The 20,786-nt window shown below is 44.9% G+C and overlaps 1 protein-coding gene across 1 annotated transcript; it reads right to left on the reverse strand.

Moving 5' to 3' along the window:
• Positions 1–1,179: 1,179 nt before the first annotated feature.
• On the reverse strand, positions 1,180–16,810 carry LOC131110524 (neuronal acetylcholine receptor subunit alpha-3-like). Its single transcript, XM_058063727.2, has 7 exons — positions 16,567–16,810; positions 6,341–6,480; positions 6,211–6,255; positions 6,028–6,137; positions 5,258–5,465; positions 4,201–5,184; positions 1,180–2,628 (listed from the first exon to the last, which is right to left on the reverse strand). Exons 1-7 carry the CDS (start codon positions 16,631–16,633, stop codon positions 2,503–2,505), a joined length of 1,680 nt encoding a protein of 559 aa, XP_057919710.1. The 5' UTR covers positions 16,634–16,810; the 3' UTR covers positions 1,180–2,502.
• Between the last annotated feature and the right edge of the window lie 3,976 nt (positions 16,811–20,786).

Raw genomic sequence — 20,786 nt, forward strand, 5'->3', positions numbered from 1 at the left:
AAAAGTATGGTGGCATCATGGCGCGTCGCTATCTAGGAGCCGGAGAAGCGTGTAAAATATTCATCCGTACGGCTGCTTTAATAAAACATCATCCCTCAATTTAGCACCCGGAGCTTTGCCATGCTCAGCTTTGCTCCGACTGCCACTGAGCAAAAGAAGTCCAGTCGCTCCAGCTTTGAAAATATCACACATTTCCCCACTTACAAATTCCCATTAACGCGGTCGGAGCAGCTTTGGGAAGGACCCCCCCCCCCAAGATATACGTTACTTGGAAGACACCACTTGGGATGATGTTTTTAAATTTATTCTTTATTCCTAGTCGATGATGAACCGGTGCTGATCCAGATTTGTATGTTTGACCTTGAGGTCTGCACCTTCCTCTCAAACTGTGGCCCAAATGGCGTCCAAATATAAACGCGTGTCTTGATACTGTGGCAGCTTGACTGATGGGATCCCGCTTCATCTCGTCTGTATTTATAACTTGACTACATCCTCGCCGCCTAATCCACAAACACACCACAAACGTCCTGCAGCCTCGCGTCAACACAAACGCACAGAGGGGGAATCTCACACTTTCCCACTTGGCTAGGTGACATGTGCGGTCTTCCTTCTGCCCTCCCAGATCTCTCTCACACACACACGTGCCGCACGCAATGTGGGGATTAAGTGTGACTGGTGGAGTTGCAGAGAGCCACAGGGGGGGCCCATTTACAGCCAGGCTGCAATCGGACTTGAGGGGAAATTTGTGTCTAATGTAAGCAGCCAGCAGAACCTCCTCGGTGCTGACAGGCGCATTCGGGCTGAGCTGTGACCTCTGATAGATGGAGGGAGGAAGAAGAAATAGAGAAAAGTGCTGTGCTTTGCTTTGTCCGCCATTGGGGGACAGTTGACTTTGGAAAAAAAACAGCAGCGACTTGTGCAGCTGTGTTGCCTTCAAAGGGCCCCGATTTTGCAATATCGACTTTTTAATCATGTAACATGTGGCATTCAACTCATGAGATGAGACCAAACACGAGATGGAGTCCACGAAAACAAACACCGCCATCACATCCTGACATCACGTTTTCATTAAGAAGAGCTTTGTCAAATAAGAAAAGGCAGGCTTCGCTACACGTCATCATGTCATGACTCTCTGTCTTTAAACAACGTCATGCGTGCATCGTTTGGATCCGGACTCCCGACACACCGACACACATCATTGTTGGTTTTCAAGTTTAATTCCGTAGTGTATTGCAAAGTGCTTCGTATACATGGAGGGATTCCACTGTGATTAGAATTCTACCCAATGTGATTTCTTTCTCAAGAAAAGAAAAAGCCATGCAGTCGTCCCTCCATATCACGGTTCAATTATCGCTCCCTCGCTATATCAAGTTTTAGCAGCAATTAACGAACGAATGATGGCCGTTTGGTGGTAGACGATAATGACACAACACATTAGCTTACGTGACATTACCTTAACACTGCATGCGATCATGAAATCAACCAGGGCATGATTGGAAAAATGTTCTCCTCCCATCCCGTGTGGAAGTGGTAAATTCTTAAGTAAATTAAATTCAAGGCTTGCTTGCTATGTGACTTAATGGGTCTTATTTCATCTCTACAGGGCTATATAATGGTAAAAACCATATTTACAAAGTCTATGATCTATGAAAATATTCAATTTCTTACTCGCAGTCAGGTCTGGAACCAATTAACCACGATAAAGGAGGGACGACTGTGTTATACCACCCGTATTGACCAAGGATTTGTACAAGGATACATTTGTGGAAACAATCATGTGAAAAAACTTTTATGTGATTTAGGTATCAACATCAGAATCAGAACTCTTTGCTAACTAGTAAGACATAATGAGGTCCATAATGAGGTTAGTGATTGACAAGAGGACACAGCTGAGGTTCTAAGGGGGATCTACATCGGAGTTGGAAATGTGCTTTGTGACTTCGGAGCTCAAACATTTGATTTGATTGTTTCTTTACGTGGCTTGTTGAACAACAAAATGACAATCGTCACTGTGCTTGATTTCATCCCTGAATGTTAAAAACTGACCTTTGACCTTAGTTATCCTTGGTCACATGGAGTCAGTGCGCTGACAAAAGACGCAGGTTAAGTACTACAGTAATACTTACTGATGACATCTCGGGTTACTATATGTTCAGTTTGTGCTCCTCCAGGTTTTCAAGAAGATCTGTAAGAAACAGTAGCATGGAGATAACACAGTGGGATTACCGCTGTGATCGTTAATCTAGCGTATGATAACGACGGCCGAGAGAAACCAAGAGGACAGACACCACGAGTGAAGGTTCCTAAACATTTATGTGGGAAGTCAAGTGCAGAAACACACGGCTGACAGCAGGAGAGCCGAGTGAGGAACAAGCAGAAGGAGGACAAACGGCGTCGGTCCAGTCGGTGACGTGAAAGGCTGCGGGGGCGATGATTTCCCCACAGCAGTTCAACGGGGACACGAGGAGAGAAGAAGAAAAAGAGAAGGACAAAGCGTGTCTTTCATTTAAAAAAGCTGATGAGCGGCTGAAGGAAGAGTCCCAGCGTTCCCAGCACACAAACCGTCACAAAGACCCACAGGAAGATCCTGTCTATGACCATGGCCACGTACTTCCAATCGTCTTCCACCTGCAAGGCACGGAGAGAGACATGAGCTGCAGGCTGGAACCTTGGGTGAAGATAAATGTCAAGCTGTACTGGCAGCTAAGCATGGTAGCGTACTTAATAGAGCCAACACTGCAGCTCTGTGGCTATATAAGGTCAAGGTGTGTGTGTGTGTGTGGGGGGGGGGGGGGGGTGTTAATCTTTGATCGGTCAGGTGTGTGCAATCGGATCACAGCTGCAGCCGTCATCCTGCTATTGTTATGGCCGCCTGGCTATTGTGCATGCATGGCAGCCTTGCTAAGACAAGATGGCAACAAACAAACAAACATATCTGGAGCATCCAGACTGTGAAGGGAAGCCCGCTGTGCAAGAAGCTTTAGTGTCCTTTTATAGCCCCGTCCACACACCCACCACACTGGGGCTTTACTGGTGTGCTGGAGCATACTGGTTCTCTGATGCTGAGGGGGTACATTAGAATTCCGTGTCAGGATAAATGTGTTTGTGTCCTGTAAGATGGTGCTTTCAGGGGTCACCTCGTTTCTTAACCCTCCTCTTGTGTTAGGGTTTTACATTTTAATGCATAAAAAGAATCACATATCAAATATTTATTGCATCAAGGCTTTTTGACTTCATCAGGAAACTCTATTTCAACAAAATAAACCAAAAAAATTATTTTTTACTACATTTTAAAATGGTCTAGTTGAAATTATGACCACTGTATATATAATAATATGACTATAAAGCAATATTTTGAGCCAAAACTGAAATCATAAGTGTACAATCATGTAAGCTTCAGGGGATTCTCATTTTGTTCAATAACTTTTTCTACTTTTTCTTGACATGAATATATATGGGTCAAAATTGACCCAAACACCATAGATGAAGCAAATTTGATGGTAACTTATTATTTTTAGTGTATTTTATAACTGATTTAATACACGGGTCAAAACCCACCCGTTAACATAAGAGATGATACCAGAAAGCTAACACAAGAGGAAGATTAAAAGTCAATTATTCCGAGTATGTGCAGTATTTTCATTCTGAATTCAGACATCAAATACATGCAATGAAAATAAAACACGAGCAAATATTCCGTAAATATACATAGTACAGTAATACCTCTTTTATCATGTTAATTGGTTCCAGACTCCACAGTGGCGTTCCGTGAAATAGGATTCCTTATTTATAAATGGAATATGTTGATAGTTTGAGCAAGAAAACCTGCTTACGACCTACCAAAACATTATTAGAGCCCTCTAGACATAAAGTAGCACCCCTATAGTCACCTTTACACTCTTATTACCCAATACAGTAGACATAATAAGATCCAATAAGACATAAATATGATAGTTTGTTGCTATAAATATGTTCTCCAGGGGAGCAGAGCGAGTGGTGGACAGGAAGTAGCGCTGTGGAGTTGATCACCAATTAACTGAAATAAACAAGGGATGTTTATTTTAACCATTACCTTCCTTTTATGCTTCACTCAGTAGGACAATGTTACTCTCAAAGTGACTCTGCGGTTAATAAGCCTTTGCTCTCCCGGTTTCTACGGCAACAGGTTGAAATAGGGGGGTCCAATCTATGTGGTCTTACCTCTTTGGCTTTGTTGCGCGTCCTCATGTTCTCGGCGATGTACTTGACACTCTCGATGGCCTGCTTGATCTCAGGTGAAACCACAGAGAACGCCACAACGGCGTTCACCGGAGAGGGTGCGTTCAGAGCCCTCGGGAGTTTGGGCAGCTCCGACTCGGGGGGCCTTTGCTGGGCGCCCTGAGATGAAGGGGGCGCCATCGTGGGAGGGACAGGCGTCGGAACCTCCTTGCCTCTGTAGGGGCACCTTCGGCCCAAATCCCGCTTCATGTCACGGTTCACGTCGCCGTACTCGATGCAGTTCATGGAGCCGCCCGCTGAGGAGGCCCCTCCTCCGGCGCCACCATCCAGCGGCGGGCACGCCACGCCTCCTGTGATCCCTCCGACACTCACACTTCCTGATCCGCTTCCCACGCTGTTCTTCCTCTTTTTGTTCCCTCCGCCGCCTCCGGTCCCGACGGTGATGCTGGCGGGGGACGGACCACCCTGGTCGAGGGGCCGCCTCATCAGCATCACTTTGGGCAGCACCCCCAGGAACACGGAGCGAACCCACTCGGGCATGGTGTGAGTCATGGGAGTGCGGTAGTGCACGTTCAGCACAAACACGGTGATGACGATGCTGAGCGTGACGAAGATCATGGTGAAGAGGAGGTACTCGCCAATCAGCGGGATGACCAGGGACGTGGAGGGGATGGTCTCGGTGATGACCAGCAGGAACACGGTGAGGGACAGCAGGACGGAGATGCACAGGGTGACCTTCTCGCCGCAGTCGGAGGGCAGGTAGAAGACCAGCACGGTGAGGAAGGAGATGAGGAGGCAGGGGATGATGAGGTTGATGGTGTAGAAGAGCGGCAGGCGGCGGATGTAGAAGGAGTAGGTGATGTCCGGGTAGATCTCCTCGCAGCAGTTGTACTTGATGTCGTGCTTGTAACCGGGCGCGTCGATGATCTCCCACTCGCCGCTTTCCCAGAAGTCTTTCAGGTTCACCTTGGAGATGTTTTTTTCCAAATTAAGCAAGAAAAGCGATATGGATCTAAAACTAAACCTTTGGCTTCCCTACCTTTGAGCCGATGAGCACCAGGTCGATCTTGGCCTTGTCGTAGGTCCACGAGCCAAACTTCATGGAGCAGTTCTGATAGTCAAAAGGGAAGTAGGTGATGTCCATGGGGCAGGAGGATTTAAAAATAGCCGGAGGAACCCAAGTTATGGTGCCATCAAATTTCAGCAGCGCCTTGGTCTTGTCCTCCACCAGAAAATCCCCCACAGCACTACGAGAGAGCATTTCCCAGCGCACCCAAATGTCAGTTCCATGTGAAACCGGAAAGGTCAGCACACCGCAAGCTAAATAAGACAACCAGGACTTCTTCATCATTATCATACGAAAGGAAAAGCAAGTTATTTGGAAGAGCCTACGGAATAAATATGAAATATTACTTGGACTAGCGAGGTGACTTAGCATGTGAAATGCTAAATGCTAAATTTGACTGAAGATACCAAATTGGATTAGCATGATGATTTCAGTTGAGGGAGTAAAGTACATCAGTCATTCTCATTTTCAGGGGCTCGCCAGTCTTGCCCCCCCCCATACGTTGTGTTGATCGCATATTTGGAATTACACTTGAGACCCCAGAGGAGTCGAATCAGAGCAACTGAACTAGCTTGAATATTGGCCTCTCATTCAGGTGCTGCCATTGAACTCATCACATGCACCATGTACCAAAACCTTTATGGATAAACATGTACTGTTCCTGAGCAGGAAGGGGGCGGGATATTGTGCTAGCAACACGTTAGATGGATTGATCGATCCAACTTGACGACTCTTACACTTACTTGTTGTACAAAACGATGTCAGGCCTCCAAATCTTATTGGATGGAACTCGGATGAACTCGATTCCATCGTACTCCACAGGAGCCCATCGCAGCTTGTAGTCGTTCCACACCTGAAGAACAGAAAGAAAACTGCTACCATGGAAAGAATAAAAGAATGGATGGTGACACGTGAATGGGACTTACATGTCTTAGCCACAGATTCGTTTCCATAATTTGATTCACTTCATCCTGCAGGAACAGACCAAGAAATTAATTTTTTTATGCCGACACAGAAAAGATAGCTCTTTGTTTAAAAACAGTTAGGTTCTCTTACCACTTTGACCAGTTGAGATATGGACACCTCAAATTCCACCGTGACCGGATCAGACACATTCTCCACTGGTCGGATGAACTGGTTGTACCTTCGGAATAACCTGCGGAATAATCGGTCCTCAGCTTTGGATGCAAAACAGCCTAAGGAAAGAAATCCAAAAGGGAAGAAGGATGAGCACTTTGGGAATGTCAACAAGATCAACGCTGTGTGGTCAAGGGATCGGCCGGGATCAGAATCAGCAACCTCCAAGTCTGAGTGCTTGGTTCTCACCCGAAAAAGGGCTGCCATCTTCAGGACCTCAGATCCTGCACCAAGTGGAGGAGTTTAAGTATTATGGGTCACGAGTGAGGGAAGGATGGAACGTGAGATGGAGACCACTGATGTGAAGATGGAGCTGAGCTAAAAGGCAAAGCTCTCCGTTCTCTGGTCAATCTACGGTCTTAGCTTCAACCTCTGGTCATGAGCTTTGGGTAGGGACCAAAAGGACAAGATGGAGGGTACAATATTCCCCGTATGGATGGATGGATGGATGGATGGATGGATGAAGGTCGATGAGTTTGCACAAATCACATTTTTCCACAGTCACTTTGAAAATAAAGATCTTAATGATAAAAAGGACGCTGCTTAGTGCAAATATCATTATGAAAGGCTGACTTGTCAATCAAACATGCAGTGTTGACATGTTTGCATGACACAGTTCCAAATGATTGGGTTACGTAGAAAGGACGATGGCATCTTAGAACATCATTCCAGTGATGGGTAGCAAATACCCCTGAAGCCCACCCTGCAGTAATCTGCTCATAATTCCATAAGTATAACAAAATATGTCCTGTTGGTAAGCTGAAAAAGCCTCTTCGGTCAGAGTGCCGTCACTGAAATGTGAATATGCGTCTGAAGTATATGCACTCTGCAAGACCGCATGGAAGGTCACATTGTGGAAAAGAGCCAGGAGTAACACTGCTGCGTGGGATGGCACAGAGACCCCCCATCACGCCTGTCCGAGCAGAAAATGTAGCCTCACTTGGGACAGTGAGCAGTCACACCACCAGCACGCTGCAGCAGAGTCCTAACAAAGCTCTCAAGCCACCACATGTACACACAACCCACGCTACAAAGTACGTTACATCCTCATCCCTTTCGACATCATAGACCAGACTTGAGGTTCCATTGATGAATCGATGTTAAACAAAAGTACAGGAAGCCAATTATCACAGCACATGACCTAATGGTGGGCGCTTCCCCCAAAGCTTTTAAGCTGAGAAAGGATGGAGACAGCATTCAGCTCCATCCCAAGCCATCAACTTCCTGTGCTGCATTAACCTTTACTGGCTGTAGTGTAGGATAAGCGGCATAGAAAATGCATGGATGGATAGATGGATATAGTGTACTGTACTTGGTAGGTGAACGTGCTTCAAATAAACTGGACCGCAACCCCAATGCAGTACTCTTCTTTTTCTTTGACAATAAATCCATAAAGCATTTATCATAAAGCATATCGTCCATCATTGATTCTTTTACTGCATTTCAATATGTGCCTCTGTAGCCAGGATGCAATAGTTAGCTATTCATAAACAATAAATGCACATGAAGCTGGCTGTAGCTTTTAATACCACCTGGACCTGATAGAACAGGGGTCTCAAACTCAATTTACTTGGGGGCCACTGGAGCTAGGGTCTGGGTGAGACTGGGCCGCATCAGGTTTTCCAAAAAAAAAAAAAAAAATGAATAAACTTTGCTTTGGTTCCGATTTTCTACAAGAAAAGCTCTGATAAAACATTCCACTGTTCTCAAATATCTTACTTTTTATTTTTCTACAACAACAACTGCAGGGTTTGAGACACATGCTAACTCGCAAACTAGCCAAAAACTTACCACTTCCACACGGATAGGGAGGATAACTATTAACAGTTATTTAACCTTTAACATGAACATGAATCAAACGTAATAATTTTTTCTGGGTACATGATACCATACAGCATCCATATCAAACTTGCGCGGGCCGCATGTTTGAGACCCCTGCGATAGAGGCTCCATACGTACTATATAGGGTCCTAAGTCATAATGAGTCTTGGCTTTTACTGTCACCAGAGACAACGTGCATGGTGACGGTATGTCGACATCCTGCATTAAAGGCTGCTACGGCTTCGCTGCTGTTGTCGCATATTGTGTGACCTGCCGAGGGAAATAACGGAATTGATTTATTTGAAAGGTTACCTTACTGACAGAGGGCCACCTCGATCTAAAGCGTAGCAAAAGAGATTAAAGTCTGAGAGGGAAGCAAAGCAGAGAAAACACATGTTTAACTTTCTCTCCGCTCGATACGCGCTAACCCTCGTTCCCTGAGCCTGCCAGTCATACTTAATACTTCATATTTCACACATTTTATGAGTAGTGCTCTGGTAGGATGATTCCTGTTGTTCAGGAAATGAATGAATCACATGATAAATAACAGTCAAGTCAATAAATGGATTGTCTGTTGCGTTACTGCTTTCCTCTCCTCTCGCCTCCAAACTGGCAGAAAGAAGAAGAAGAAGACCCACTCGGGTACTTTTCAGCCCTTGGGTGCCTTTTTTTCCGTGAAACAAAGCCTTGAACGGGGTGAGCCCTCCTGTCAGTCATACGGCCTCTTTGTTAGTACTATCTGTGAGGCCAGGCTAGCACATTGAATGTACAGGTACGTCTCACCAACAGATACGCCTTTTTTTAACTCCACTTTTAGAATATTCCATCATCACATGTGAGCCAAATCATTGAAATAATAATATAGAAATAATAATTTCTATATTTGTTTGCACTCATTAATATCCACTAATATTTTCTCCAGTTGCAAAACAAAGTATGACCAACAGGCAGCTTTGTAATAGTTCTGCACAGTTGCTCCATTAAAGTGGCTTTTCCAGAACTTTCCTCAGGTCACTGCGGAGGTAATCCGAGTCTTCCAGCGTAATGAAACAGTCTCCCTCTCGAGACGCTGAGCAATTTCAGCTGCTGGTACCTGCTTTCCAAAGTGTGTCCACACTCGCTGCGATCCCGTAACCTCGTGTAAGCCTCTAAATTGGGCGAGGGGGAAGCAGGGTAATTAAAATCAGCCAATTAATTGGACCTTGTGTTCACTGTGGAACAATAAGTTAAGCTATTTTTTATACTTAGATTTCCCTCTCTTCTTCAAAGTACTTAAGCAGTAGATAAAAAAAAGTTGATAGTCAACTTTGACCTCTCCAACCTGTGCTTCCTGAAACGTAGGTGTGTTCCGTTGGAGGAGATTTGGTTTGTTGATGACTTTAAGGGGGCCTATGAGCGTTTTCCGCTATAAATGCAGTTACAATGTTACAATGTATTCTCATGTGTCGCCATGACAAAGTTTCACATAATGACATTTGCACATTTTTTCCAAGGCTCTCTATATGGGCATGCCCAGGTACAAGCTGAGTGTGACCAATCACAGCGGAGTGCCCCGTGGGTGGAATAAATTAAAACAGATTGTTCTGGAAATCCAAGAAAATCCAGCTGGAATAGGTACAGATTATGGAAGATCTAGAAAGTCTTCTGTGTGTAGCCGAGTCCACAACTCAAGACAAAGGACCCAAAATGAGCATAATACGTCCCCAACAACAAAGAGGAGTGCAACACTTGCTGCAACCACCAGAGGCGCTGTTGTTTCAGTCCGCCTACAGAAGCTAAGCTAATTATTATTAGCTTGTTTTCTTCCATATAAAACTAATACAAATTATGTTGAATGAAATAATAGATACATTTTTATCGATTTAGTACACAGTAACATTTAGTAACATTTTATCAAATACTTAGATCATATTTGTTTGTAATAAATATCATATAATACTAAAAATGTGAGGATGTGGTCATACTAGAGAATAAGTCATGGCAGTGGTTCCAAATGTGCGGCAAGTGTGCTAAAGACGTCCCACTCTTTACTCCTCAAACATTTGTCAAGCCGAGACAGACCCGCCATTGACGAGTTGGCTTCATGGAAACAGTAACAGATGTGAGCTCTCGGCTTTGCGGAGTGGGTGATAACAGTGTGACGGGTCTTTGTTCTCCTAGCGGAGGAAAAGCAGAGGAGCAGTCTCACGGTGCTGGCCCTCATCTAGCTACAATGATTGAGAATTAGTCAGCCAAAGAGCCGGCGTGCGCCTCCGTATCTGGTGGCTCCAGGAACCCGTCCAGCCATGGCCTGTGGGAGCCTCTTTGATCAGGCATGTGCTTAACAGGATGAGGCTGGGAGCGAGCGCTGGACACTGTGAGGGAACTAATTACCCTCTGATAATACACGGCTGAAAGTGCCTGTGTGGAATAGAGAAGTGAGGGAGAGCTTTTCAGGGGTTTGATGTCTTGCCTGTGACGTGCGGAGCAGCATACGGTACGAGAAATGATTAGTCGTCATCTCAACACATGCTTTGCTGCACGAGGTCTCCTCCTTCTTGTGCAAAACATATCCTATCACCTTTGCCTGGCCTCTTCGGGAACAACGTGTGATTTTTGTTTCACTGATGCATGAAATCCATTGGCTTCTTGCTCGCTAGCTTTCATCTCAGAGGATGTGGGAGTTGATGTCTGATTCACTCCGAATGTTAATTCCTCATAGCGAGAGGACAAGGTGTGTTTGGGACACCTTTTTTTGTCCTGCAAGTGCTTTTATTATTGTGTCATTTGTTCCCAGATGTCTCAAGTTCAAACAGAATCTGCGGTGTAAATCCCCCCCACAGTGCAAAAGACGAATCATTCTCATGATTGAGCGTGATGAGACACTCACACGCTTGTCAGTTTGAAAAGGTGTCCTACTTTGAAAGTGAAACTGGTCCACAGCCGCAAACGTCCAAAAAGACGTGGCTGAGATCCAGACAACCATAACCATTGGAGTCGCTACAGCAGACAATCACTCACATCGCCAACAGGCCGTCCCTCGCCACATCACTGTTCCGATTTCACCGCTTCACTCTATCACCTGGTTCTCACAAATATATTCATTCACTCAATCAATCCCAACCGTTTTCCCAAAGCCGTCTCTCTCGGTGGCGGCCATTTCAATGATTTTGACAGATTTTTTAAATGCAAAATGAAATGTGAATGTCTTCAGATCTCTTCAACGCTACAAGACGGCGTGCCTTTTCACTTCCTGGTTGCTGTGCAGGTGTACTTCAATGGAAGAGATGCACAGAAAATGCACAACATGTTCTCTCCGATTGCACAGTTGCATCATCACCTCTTTGTGCAAAAAAATGTAAAAGACGTCTAAATACGTCTTTGCTAGTGAATGAGTTAACAAATCATAAAAAGATATTTAAGTTCATTTTATTTGCCGATATGAAGCATTAAACTGGCTAAATGAAGTAAAATACCAATATTAGACATTGAGAAGGTGCATCCAAACTGTGATTTAATTGATGTTTCAAATGTAGTTTACATGTTAAAAAAATTCAGCTGGCCGTTCCACCACTTCCAGTCATCATAAGATGCGTTAGGTCAGCTCAGGTAAGACACCAACACATGGTGGCACAAAGAAGCCAGATGGATGCTTTTTATGTTTCATCTCCAGTGAGCATGGAGAGCTATGTTGGGAAAGGTGAGCAGACAGAGAGCCAAGAAGCCTTGCAGGTAAAATGTGAGGGGAGCGAAGGTGGGAGCACAGTGGAGGGAAAAATATTTGGCTGTATTATATATACTACCTTACCAATGTTCCATTCCATGAAGCTATACTACTAGGGTATATACGGTATATGACATATCATATCATCGTGGCTTCCAGTGCAACGTCTGCGTCTTTAAGAGGCGGGGCCTGGGAAGTGACATGTGTGACCTCAGCTAGTGTTAGCAGTGAGAGTGACTGTGGTGAGTTGTGGCCGACAGCAGCTCCTGTGTGAATGTTGACTGCATATGCTCTGCTTGTTGGCGTCTAGTTTGCTTCACTAGCACTACATGTGACCTCTTGAATCCAATGCCCCCGCCCCGCCGCCTCACATTACGTTTTTGCATCATCTCTCAAATAGCAAAGAAACACGGTGAGCAGCACAAGAATATCCCCATGAGAAGAAAGTCGGCGTTGAAGAATGGAGTCATTATTGGCCGTGGTGGGATGAGAAGGTGTTGCGTGGCAGCTGCAGCTAATGACGTGATCACTGCTAATGTCTTCTTGGCTCAGCAGCCTGCACGGCCCAAGCGGAGCAGGTGATTACACACATTAGCGAATCGTCGCTGGTCAAGTGTGTGTGACCTGACGCTAGGACGGCCTGTGTAATGGGTCTTCATCAGCCTGGCAGAGAAACACAACCACGTAGGGAACGCAAACGTTGTCTGTCTAACTCACCATGCCCCATCAGAGAGAGCTGCAACTTCCCAGCAGTCTGAAATGCAACACTGACTGTGTGTGTGTTTGTGTTGGAAGCGGGAAGATGTCTTTAATTCAATCTACAAGCAGTGGAGTCAGGCCTCTGCTTTTTTCCCTGCGGTTGTTATTCACCATGTGTGTGTGTGTGTGTGTTGAAGCGGCGTGGGTCGGGGGTGGTGGTGAGGCGAGTCTCAGTGGCAATAATCAAACGACAATCGTGCTAAGCGGATCCCAGGGCCGCCGCATGGGCCTGAAGCACATGTGCTCCCTGGATGGCCTGTCAGACTTCAATGGAACTTTATTACTTCTGGGAAAGGGAAACCGGAGGGCTGCTCACTAGCATCAAACTCAGAGGAGCGTTTAGGTCCGGCACAAGAACAAACACGCTCGGCAACGGCGTGATGCAAGGAGACATCTCCTTGCAAGCACATCCCAGCAACAGAGGCTGAGTGTAAACAAAGCCGGATCACCACCAGGGGCACGTAACTTATTGCCCCAGCAGTGGATTGCTTTTCTTTTCCATCCTGGTGACCAATCCAGGGTCATCCAAAGTCAGCTGGGAAAGAGGGATGAATGGATGGAGAAATGGATGGACAGATGGATGGACGGACAGATGGATGGACGGACGGACGGGTGGATGGATGGACGGATGGATGGATGGATGGATGGACGGTTGGACGGATGGATGGACAAATGGATGGATGGACGGACGGATGGATGGATGGACGGTTGGACGGATGGATGGACAAAAGGATGGATGGACGGACGGGTGGATGGATGGACAGATGGACGGATGGACGGTTGGACAGTTGGACGGTTGGACAGTTGGACGGATGGACGGACGGTTGGACGGATAGATGGATGGATGGATGGATGAATGGATGGTTGGACAGATGGATGGACGGACAGATGGATGGATGGACGGATGGACAGGTGGATGGATGAACGGATGGATGGACGGACGGTTGGACGGATGGACGGTTGGATAGATGAACGGTTGGATGGACGGACGGACAGCCAGATGGATGGATGGATGGACGGATGGAAATTTGTGTGATGAGTTTCTCTCCACCGGTGGTGGTCCATTATTTTGCATTCTGTTCTTCTTTATTATCAGCTTTAAAATTCCACCCTAATTACAGCCCCACCAGAAAGATATCAAGGGTCAAGCCCCAAGAACTACCGGTCTGGCCGGACAAGCCTCTAGGCTGCTTCATCAAGCACGACGCCATGCGGGGGTGAGAAAGGACATTATGCTATTCAGCTGATTTTCATCATTAAATCCTAAACCTTAAGACACCACCACTCATCTCCAAAATATGCTGATGTGCACCGCAGGGGAGCCACAGGCTGACTCTCTTATTTTGAAAGTCATACTGTAAATCCAAATATTACTGAGAAGGGTGGGATTAGTCTATGAAAAGGGATCCAAGGCCATCCATGTGGTGACAAATCATCCCATCATGGCTGGCAGAAGACAATACCTTGCACAGCGCACAATAAAACCCCCCACTGGGGGTTCCTGTGTGTGTTTTTCCAGGCTCTTATCTCCACACACACACACACACACACACACACACACACACAGCCCGGTTCAGAATGACCGCAGCCAAAGAGGGATTGAGGAGAGGAAAGGAAGAGAGGTTAGAGTGCTTTTGTTTCTCCAAGTCGCCAAGCTGAGTGAGGAACAGCTGATGATGCTGATGTCCTGGTCTGGGAGAAGACTGATCCCACTGATTATGGTCCTGGTCCTGGACTTTTGCCCCATTGTGGGTTAAAAGCGAAGTGGATCCACGTGCATGTGTCAGGTTAAAGGCAAAGTGATTCAACGTCTTGCACATGATGACTAAAGTGCCACAATGTGATGCACTTAGCACAGCTCCCAAGGGGGTGGAGGTGGGGGGTGACATCTGCGTCATTTTTATTCCTGCACTCGGGGCTTTGAAAGTTTAAAAATATTTGTCGAAAGACGGCAGAGATAAATTCCTGCCGTCTTATCCCTGGGCTGCATCTCGTGAGCAGCGATCCGTGGGGAGCGCGTGGAGCCGCCCAGGTGTTTCGTAGGAGCGGCAACAGATGCGGCATCCACGTCACACCCTGCCGAGCTTGACTGGCAGGTGAGAAAAACAGTTGTTGAAGCGGCACCCGAATGAACATGGTGGCTATGAGGGGATGTTGTGATGCAGTATGTCATCCACAAAGAGGCTGACGAGGCGCGGGGCTCCCTGCGGAGAGAAAATCCTCCAAGGGATCCTTCCTCGGTTTACACTTCAGTGAGTATAAACTAGATGAAATTGGAAATTGGAAAGTGCACATATTAGATAATGTTTGTCTGGGGGGGGGGCGGCACAAGATTCCTCGCTGTCACGCGATCAATGAAAATGAACTTGATCACTTTGCCCATGTATTATAAATTATGCTCCAATATTGCCACGTGATAGGCTCCAGCATTCCCGCGACCCTAATGCGGATAAGCATGGAAAATGGATGGATATGGATGGATATTATATGTGCATGTATGCCGGGTTTCCTCGTCTCCCGCCTCCAAACACACTGCATCGGTTACAGCACCTTGGTGCCTTTCTTCTATGGAACATAGGCATGAACGGAGTGAGCCCTTTTGTCAGTCATACAGTCTTTGTCTCAGAGCGGCCGGTAGAATACGCACAGAGTGTAATAGAAATTCAATTACTAGATGGCAACATATTGTCTTGTAATGTTCAACTATTCTGTAATTGGGTGGCGACCAGTCCAGGGTGTACCCCGCCTCTCGCCCGAAGACAGCTAGGATAGGCTCCAGCATCCCCTGCGACCCTCGTGAGGATAAGCGGTAGAAAATGAATGAATGAATGAATGAATGAATGTTCAACTATTGCTTTGTGTCATTCATCCATCCATTTTTTTATCCTCAGTAGGGTGGCGGGGGAATGCTGGAGCCTATTCCAGCTGGCGGGGTACACCCTGGACTGGTGGCCAGCCAGCCAATCCCAGGGCACATATAGACAAACAACCATTCACACTCACATTCATACCTATGGATAATTTGGAGGCTCCAATTAAGCAATTAACGTTCACGTTTTTGGAATGTGGCGTATCCGTAGAAAAGCCTCACTCATACGAGGAGAAGGAACGATTTTGTTTGGGACCTTTTTTCTTTGGACAAACACTTTGAAGTATACATTTTTTCAGCATGAAGCCCAACGCCAAATAACGCAGATGTTGCTATGATATGCTGCGATGCAGCCTTATACTAGAGCATGATTCCATTTCAGGGTACGTGATGTTAAAAACATGAATAAAGCCGACCACTGCTGTTAAACACCACTAACGGCTTCTTTCCTGTGCCAAACAATGACCTCTGACCTACGTATGCACATGCACACGCCCCTGCATGCAGATCGCCATCACATCAAGCGTCTCATCTTGCGTTGTGTACATACAGTAAGCATCACGGTAGCTCCAGGGGGCTGAGGCATGGGTGTTTTTCTATGGACTCAATGGAAGGAACATCTAATGAGATCAGCGTGGAGTACAGTGATACACGACAAATGAGAGGTGAGTCCAACCTTTTGGTTGCCACAATAATAAAACATATCATGTGAATTTATTGAAATGAAATGAGTTTGTTGTGGTTTAACGGCTATATTTGCTCATACCTGTCATCAAGTGTTGTTATTTATCTCTAAGAATGCATCTACCCTGTGCAGAATGAGTGAATTACGGGATTACTGGGTTGATAACAACACATTTAGAGGGCAGTATGTCAAAAACAATTAAAAAATAACTCTATTCACCGCTCCAATTGCTAAAGGTGATGTCAAGGCGTGAAAAAGGTACTTTTTGCCTCGTCTTTGCACTGTCAGCAACATCCCGGTGCGCTTACCTTGCACTGCGAGGAGGAGCACCAGCACCAGCCGGAGAACGATGCTTGTTTTCCCGGTGAGATTCATGGATGCATCGGATCTCGGAGACGTTCCTCGGGGATGAAAAATCACCACAACGTGATGACGATCAGGCGAGACGTCCTGTCAGATATCTGCAACGGAATTACAGCAACATTTTTGCTTTTACGCACCGTGGAGTGGCTTCGGACTCGGCGGTGCGCTTCGCCGGACAACTTCAGCGCCTCCCTCCCTCCTCTTGTTCTGCTCCCTCCCCTCCTGTCCGCCTCTCTCACCCATCGTGACTCAGAGGTGATAAGTTCGGAATAATGGTCTCCAAGTAGTGCCTTAGGGTTCTGAAAGTGAAAATGCTCAGAAAGCCATTAAATTATTGCTGCTAGTCTGCGTCCATTGGATTGTTTTGTTTATGCTAGCATGTTTAGGAGGTAAAACTGTTGAACAAATTTACAAAAAAACTTTGTAAAATGAGCCAAATAAGAACCCCATACGACTGTTTTGTTGCACATTCGAATAAAAGTGTCAATTTTAAAGTTCCAGAAATGTTGTGATTTTTTGCTTCCGCATTTCTTTTTTAGTTTGTCCTGCAGGTGACAACCGCTTGGTGATGGACATTACCGCCACCCACAGGACTGGAGTGGAACTGCATGGAGTCCAACTTAAACGCTAGCTTGATGTTTTACATTAGTTTATGTTGAGGTAAATGTGGGCTCCAAAATGTTTGTGTAGCGTTGATGTGTCAGGCCGGATTGAGAAATTATATATATATTTTTAATTTTAATTTAAAAAATGTTTTAAAAATGAGCATCAAATATGTAAGGATGAATAGATTCTGCTAGATATGTCATCAACCCACATATCGCTCTATTTTGCATAGAAGTACACTATTAGGGAGCGTTCTCAAACTTGCATAGCGCAATACTGATAAAGTATAAATGAGCCATTTAGGCACTTAATGGATTTTATGCACACAACCACGCTGGGGCAGCTTAAAGCATTAGCAGCTCTGTAATGGTAGAGCACTGCACTGTCTGTCCGGGCTACGATTGCATGCGGACAAATGCACTGATCATATTGTCAGATATTGTCAGATATTGTTAGTATGCGGCTCGTGGATGGACGATTGCATCTCTTCGCTTTGTTCATGTTTGGCACGGTGACCTCATTCCAATTTAGCAGACTCTTTCACCACGATACGCATTTTATTCATTTCCATGCTGACTGTGGCCATAACGGCTTGGCGTGTAATAGCGGTTCTACATATATGATATACCGTCCAGTATGTCCTGAATAATTAATGCCAAAAGTGCATATGGGTCTCTATGATGTACGTATGTGTGTTCTGTGTTTGAGTTCTGATTCATACAAACGTTTTCTTCTTATATTTCATTTTTTTTACAAATATTTAAAATATTTTCTCATACATTTTTTCCTGGAATATTATGTCATTATTGTCATAATATTTAGATTTTATTGTAATATTTTAATTTTTACCCAGCTGAATTTTTCTAAAAATTGCAGGTGCATTTGTTTGTTTCTCCTATTATATATATTATATATATTTTTTATATTTTATATATATATTTTGTATTATATATATTATTCACCCCAAATTTTGTCTTTATTGTTGGAAAATTACCGCACTTTCTTTCTTTGTTTAATTGTATTTTTCAAATGTACCAAAGGCCAATAAAAAAACAGCCGCGGGCCGTGAATGACCCCCAGGCCTCACTTTGGACACCCCTGCACTAGCATATAAAGTTGATTATTTTTCTCAGAATATTCTGAACTCCTGTTTCCACACCAGGTGAGGAAGTGGGCGGAGCTCCACTTCACAATAGCCGTCCAGGCATGAATAATCGATAAAGAATTCCCCCAATCAGCAGCATTATTGTATGAGTGAAAGCCAGCGAGCGTGGCTGTAGATGTACCTAATGATGTGGCCAGTGTGTAAGCATGCATGCAAAGGAGACGGGAAGACCAAATCGGACGTGACAAAGTCATTTCCTTGCCCTTCCGATGACGGGGGCCACCCCGAGGTGGAGGCCACATGTCCCACCATCTTGCATCCCATCGTAAGGATGTTCACACGAGGTGGATCTCCACTGAGCTTGACACCGCTTATCGTAGCATCTCCAGCTCCGTCAAGTCGGGCAAACGTTAGCGTCACGTTAGTCTCAAGTGACAAGCGGATCAGTGGTTGTGATGCGAAAGGGGGCTGCTGCTAAGACCGGAGACCCGGATGGCACGCTAGCCAAGAGTAACGCTAACCGGCCTCCATTTTAAGCTCAATTAGTTTTGTCGTGGTGAAGAAAAGCCAGGCAAGGTTGTTATCGTGGGGGCTCCCGGGGGGGCTGCAAGACAGCAAGGTGGACGTAGATGGATGTGACTACACGACCTCATGGATGTGGCATTTTGCACGTCATCTTTGGCCTGCGCTTTAATCCGGGCTGCCTTGCATCAGAGCATGCCAACAGTCCATTAGGGCAAACGGCAGCAGGGAAATACCACCAATCAGCCTGGATGGGATTAAAGGTCCGTGTGCTTAAAAGTGCTCGGACTCTAAAGCAGCCTTTTTGTCTTGTCATACCACCTAACCCCCCGCCACCCCACCCCCATCCCCTGTGGAGAACGCTCCTCAAGTAGAATGAAACTGTTGTATCGCTGCCGTGTCGCAGGTTATTATCTATTATATGTTGTATTATATGTTGTATTATATGTTGTAGCGCACACATTAATATTTACTTAGCATCTTGAAGAGCATTTATTCATAACACACCACTGGGGGCACTCGTACCCCTGGGTGGGAATCACTGCTCTAAAGGGCTGGCTATGATTATTATTATTATTATTATTATTATTATTATTATTATTATTATTATTATTAATATTAATATTAATATTTATTATTATTGTTTATTATAGTAACAATAATTATTATTATTTTATTAAAATTTATTAATAATTATTATTATTTCAATAAAAACAATAATGGTATTATTGATATTATGATATTACTATAATGATATTATTATGAAAATTAAAATATTACAATGATATTATTATTAATAATAATAATTTATAATGATTATTATTGTCGTTATGATTGCATTATCTAGCATGTTGTACTTATTGCTGTGTTGTACTTACTGCTGTGCTGGTGTTGTACTTGCTGGTCATACACTTACTATTATTCAGTGAGTACTTGTTTTTCGACATTTCAAGGGACTTAACATAGCTAAAATACTTGTATTGTTTATGATTCATATTTATAATAATTTGGTCTTTTTTTAATTAGCATTATTGATTTGATCATATTAACCATGGAAAGATTTGCTTGGTAATTTTGCATTTGTGTGTATAACTGAATACATTTCATGAATTGTGCTCATCATATTGTTGAGTAGCCAGACTGGAAGATGCCCCCCCCATCCATCCATCCATCCATCCATCCATCCATCAAAAAGCCAATCCAACCAAAACGACTTGACCTTTGAAGCATCGTTTCCCGTGAATCCAGGACAATCGCGTCTGTTAAGTACTTGTCTTGGGACGGACGGCGTGACCCTTTTACCTTCCTCCTGTCTTTATCTGGTGCCCGTTTTTGTCACACGGCTGACGAACCGCAACAGGCAAACGTCGGGACAGCTAAAGGAAGCAGAAGGACCTGGAGGCTCTGCAACAGGAAAGAGAAAAGGGCAAGTAGTTACATCAATGAGTGTCAGACGGGACCGTCCTCGTCCATTTGTGTCAAGGCGACAGTCGCCGTGTCTCACTTTCGTTTGTCTTCGTCCTTCCAAGCTCTCCCGGGCCATTGGCGTCTTCCTTTGCACGTGACCGTCATCTCGGCCTTCATCCTCTTCTTCCTCGTTCTGTCAGTCACCCCGTGACCTCTGACCCCCTCACCCGGTCCTGTCAGCCTTCGGGGAGCCCCCCTTCCTTCCTCTGACGGCGGCGTCGCAAAGACACCAGCCTGCTGCCTGGTGGCCATCAATGATTCCCTTCCAACGATGTCATAAATGCTTAAAAATTATGTAAAATGTATTTATATTATCTTTTTTTGTGATGCAGGAGTTTGATAACCTCTACATTAGAAATATGAAATATTATCTGCTTTATTTCTCTGTAATGATAATTAAAAAATGCATTTGATCAAATCATGTCTAACTAAACTTTATGACGCCTTCACTCTTTGTACTTCTTG

The sequence above is a fragment of the Doryrhamphus excisus genome, linkage group LG22 (genome assembly GCF_037039965.1).
Source record: "Doryrhamphus excisus strain RoL-2023G ecotype Guam linkage group LG22, RoL_Dexc_Guam_v1.1, whole genome shotgun sequence".
NCBI lineage: Eukaryota > Metazoa > Chordata > Actinopteri > Syngnathiformes > Syngnathidae > Doryrhamphus > Doryrhamphus excisus.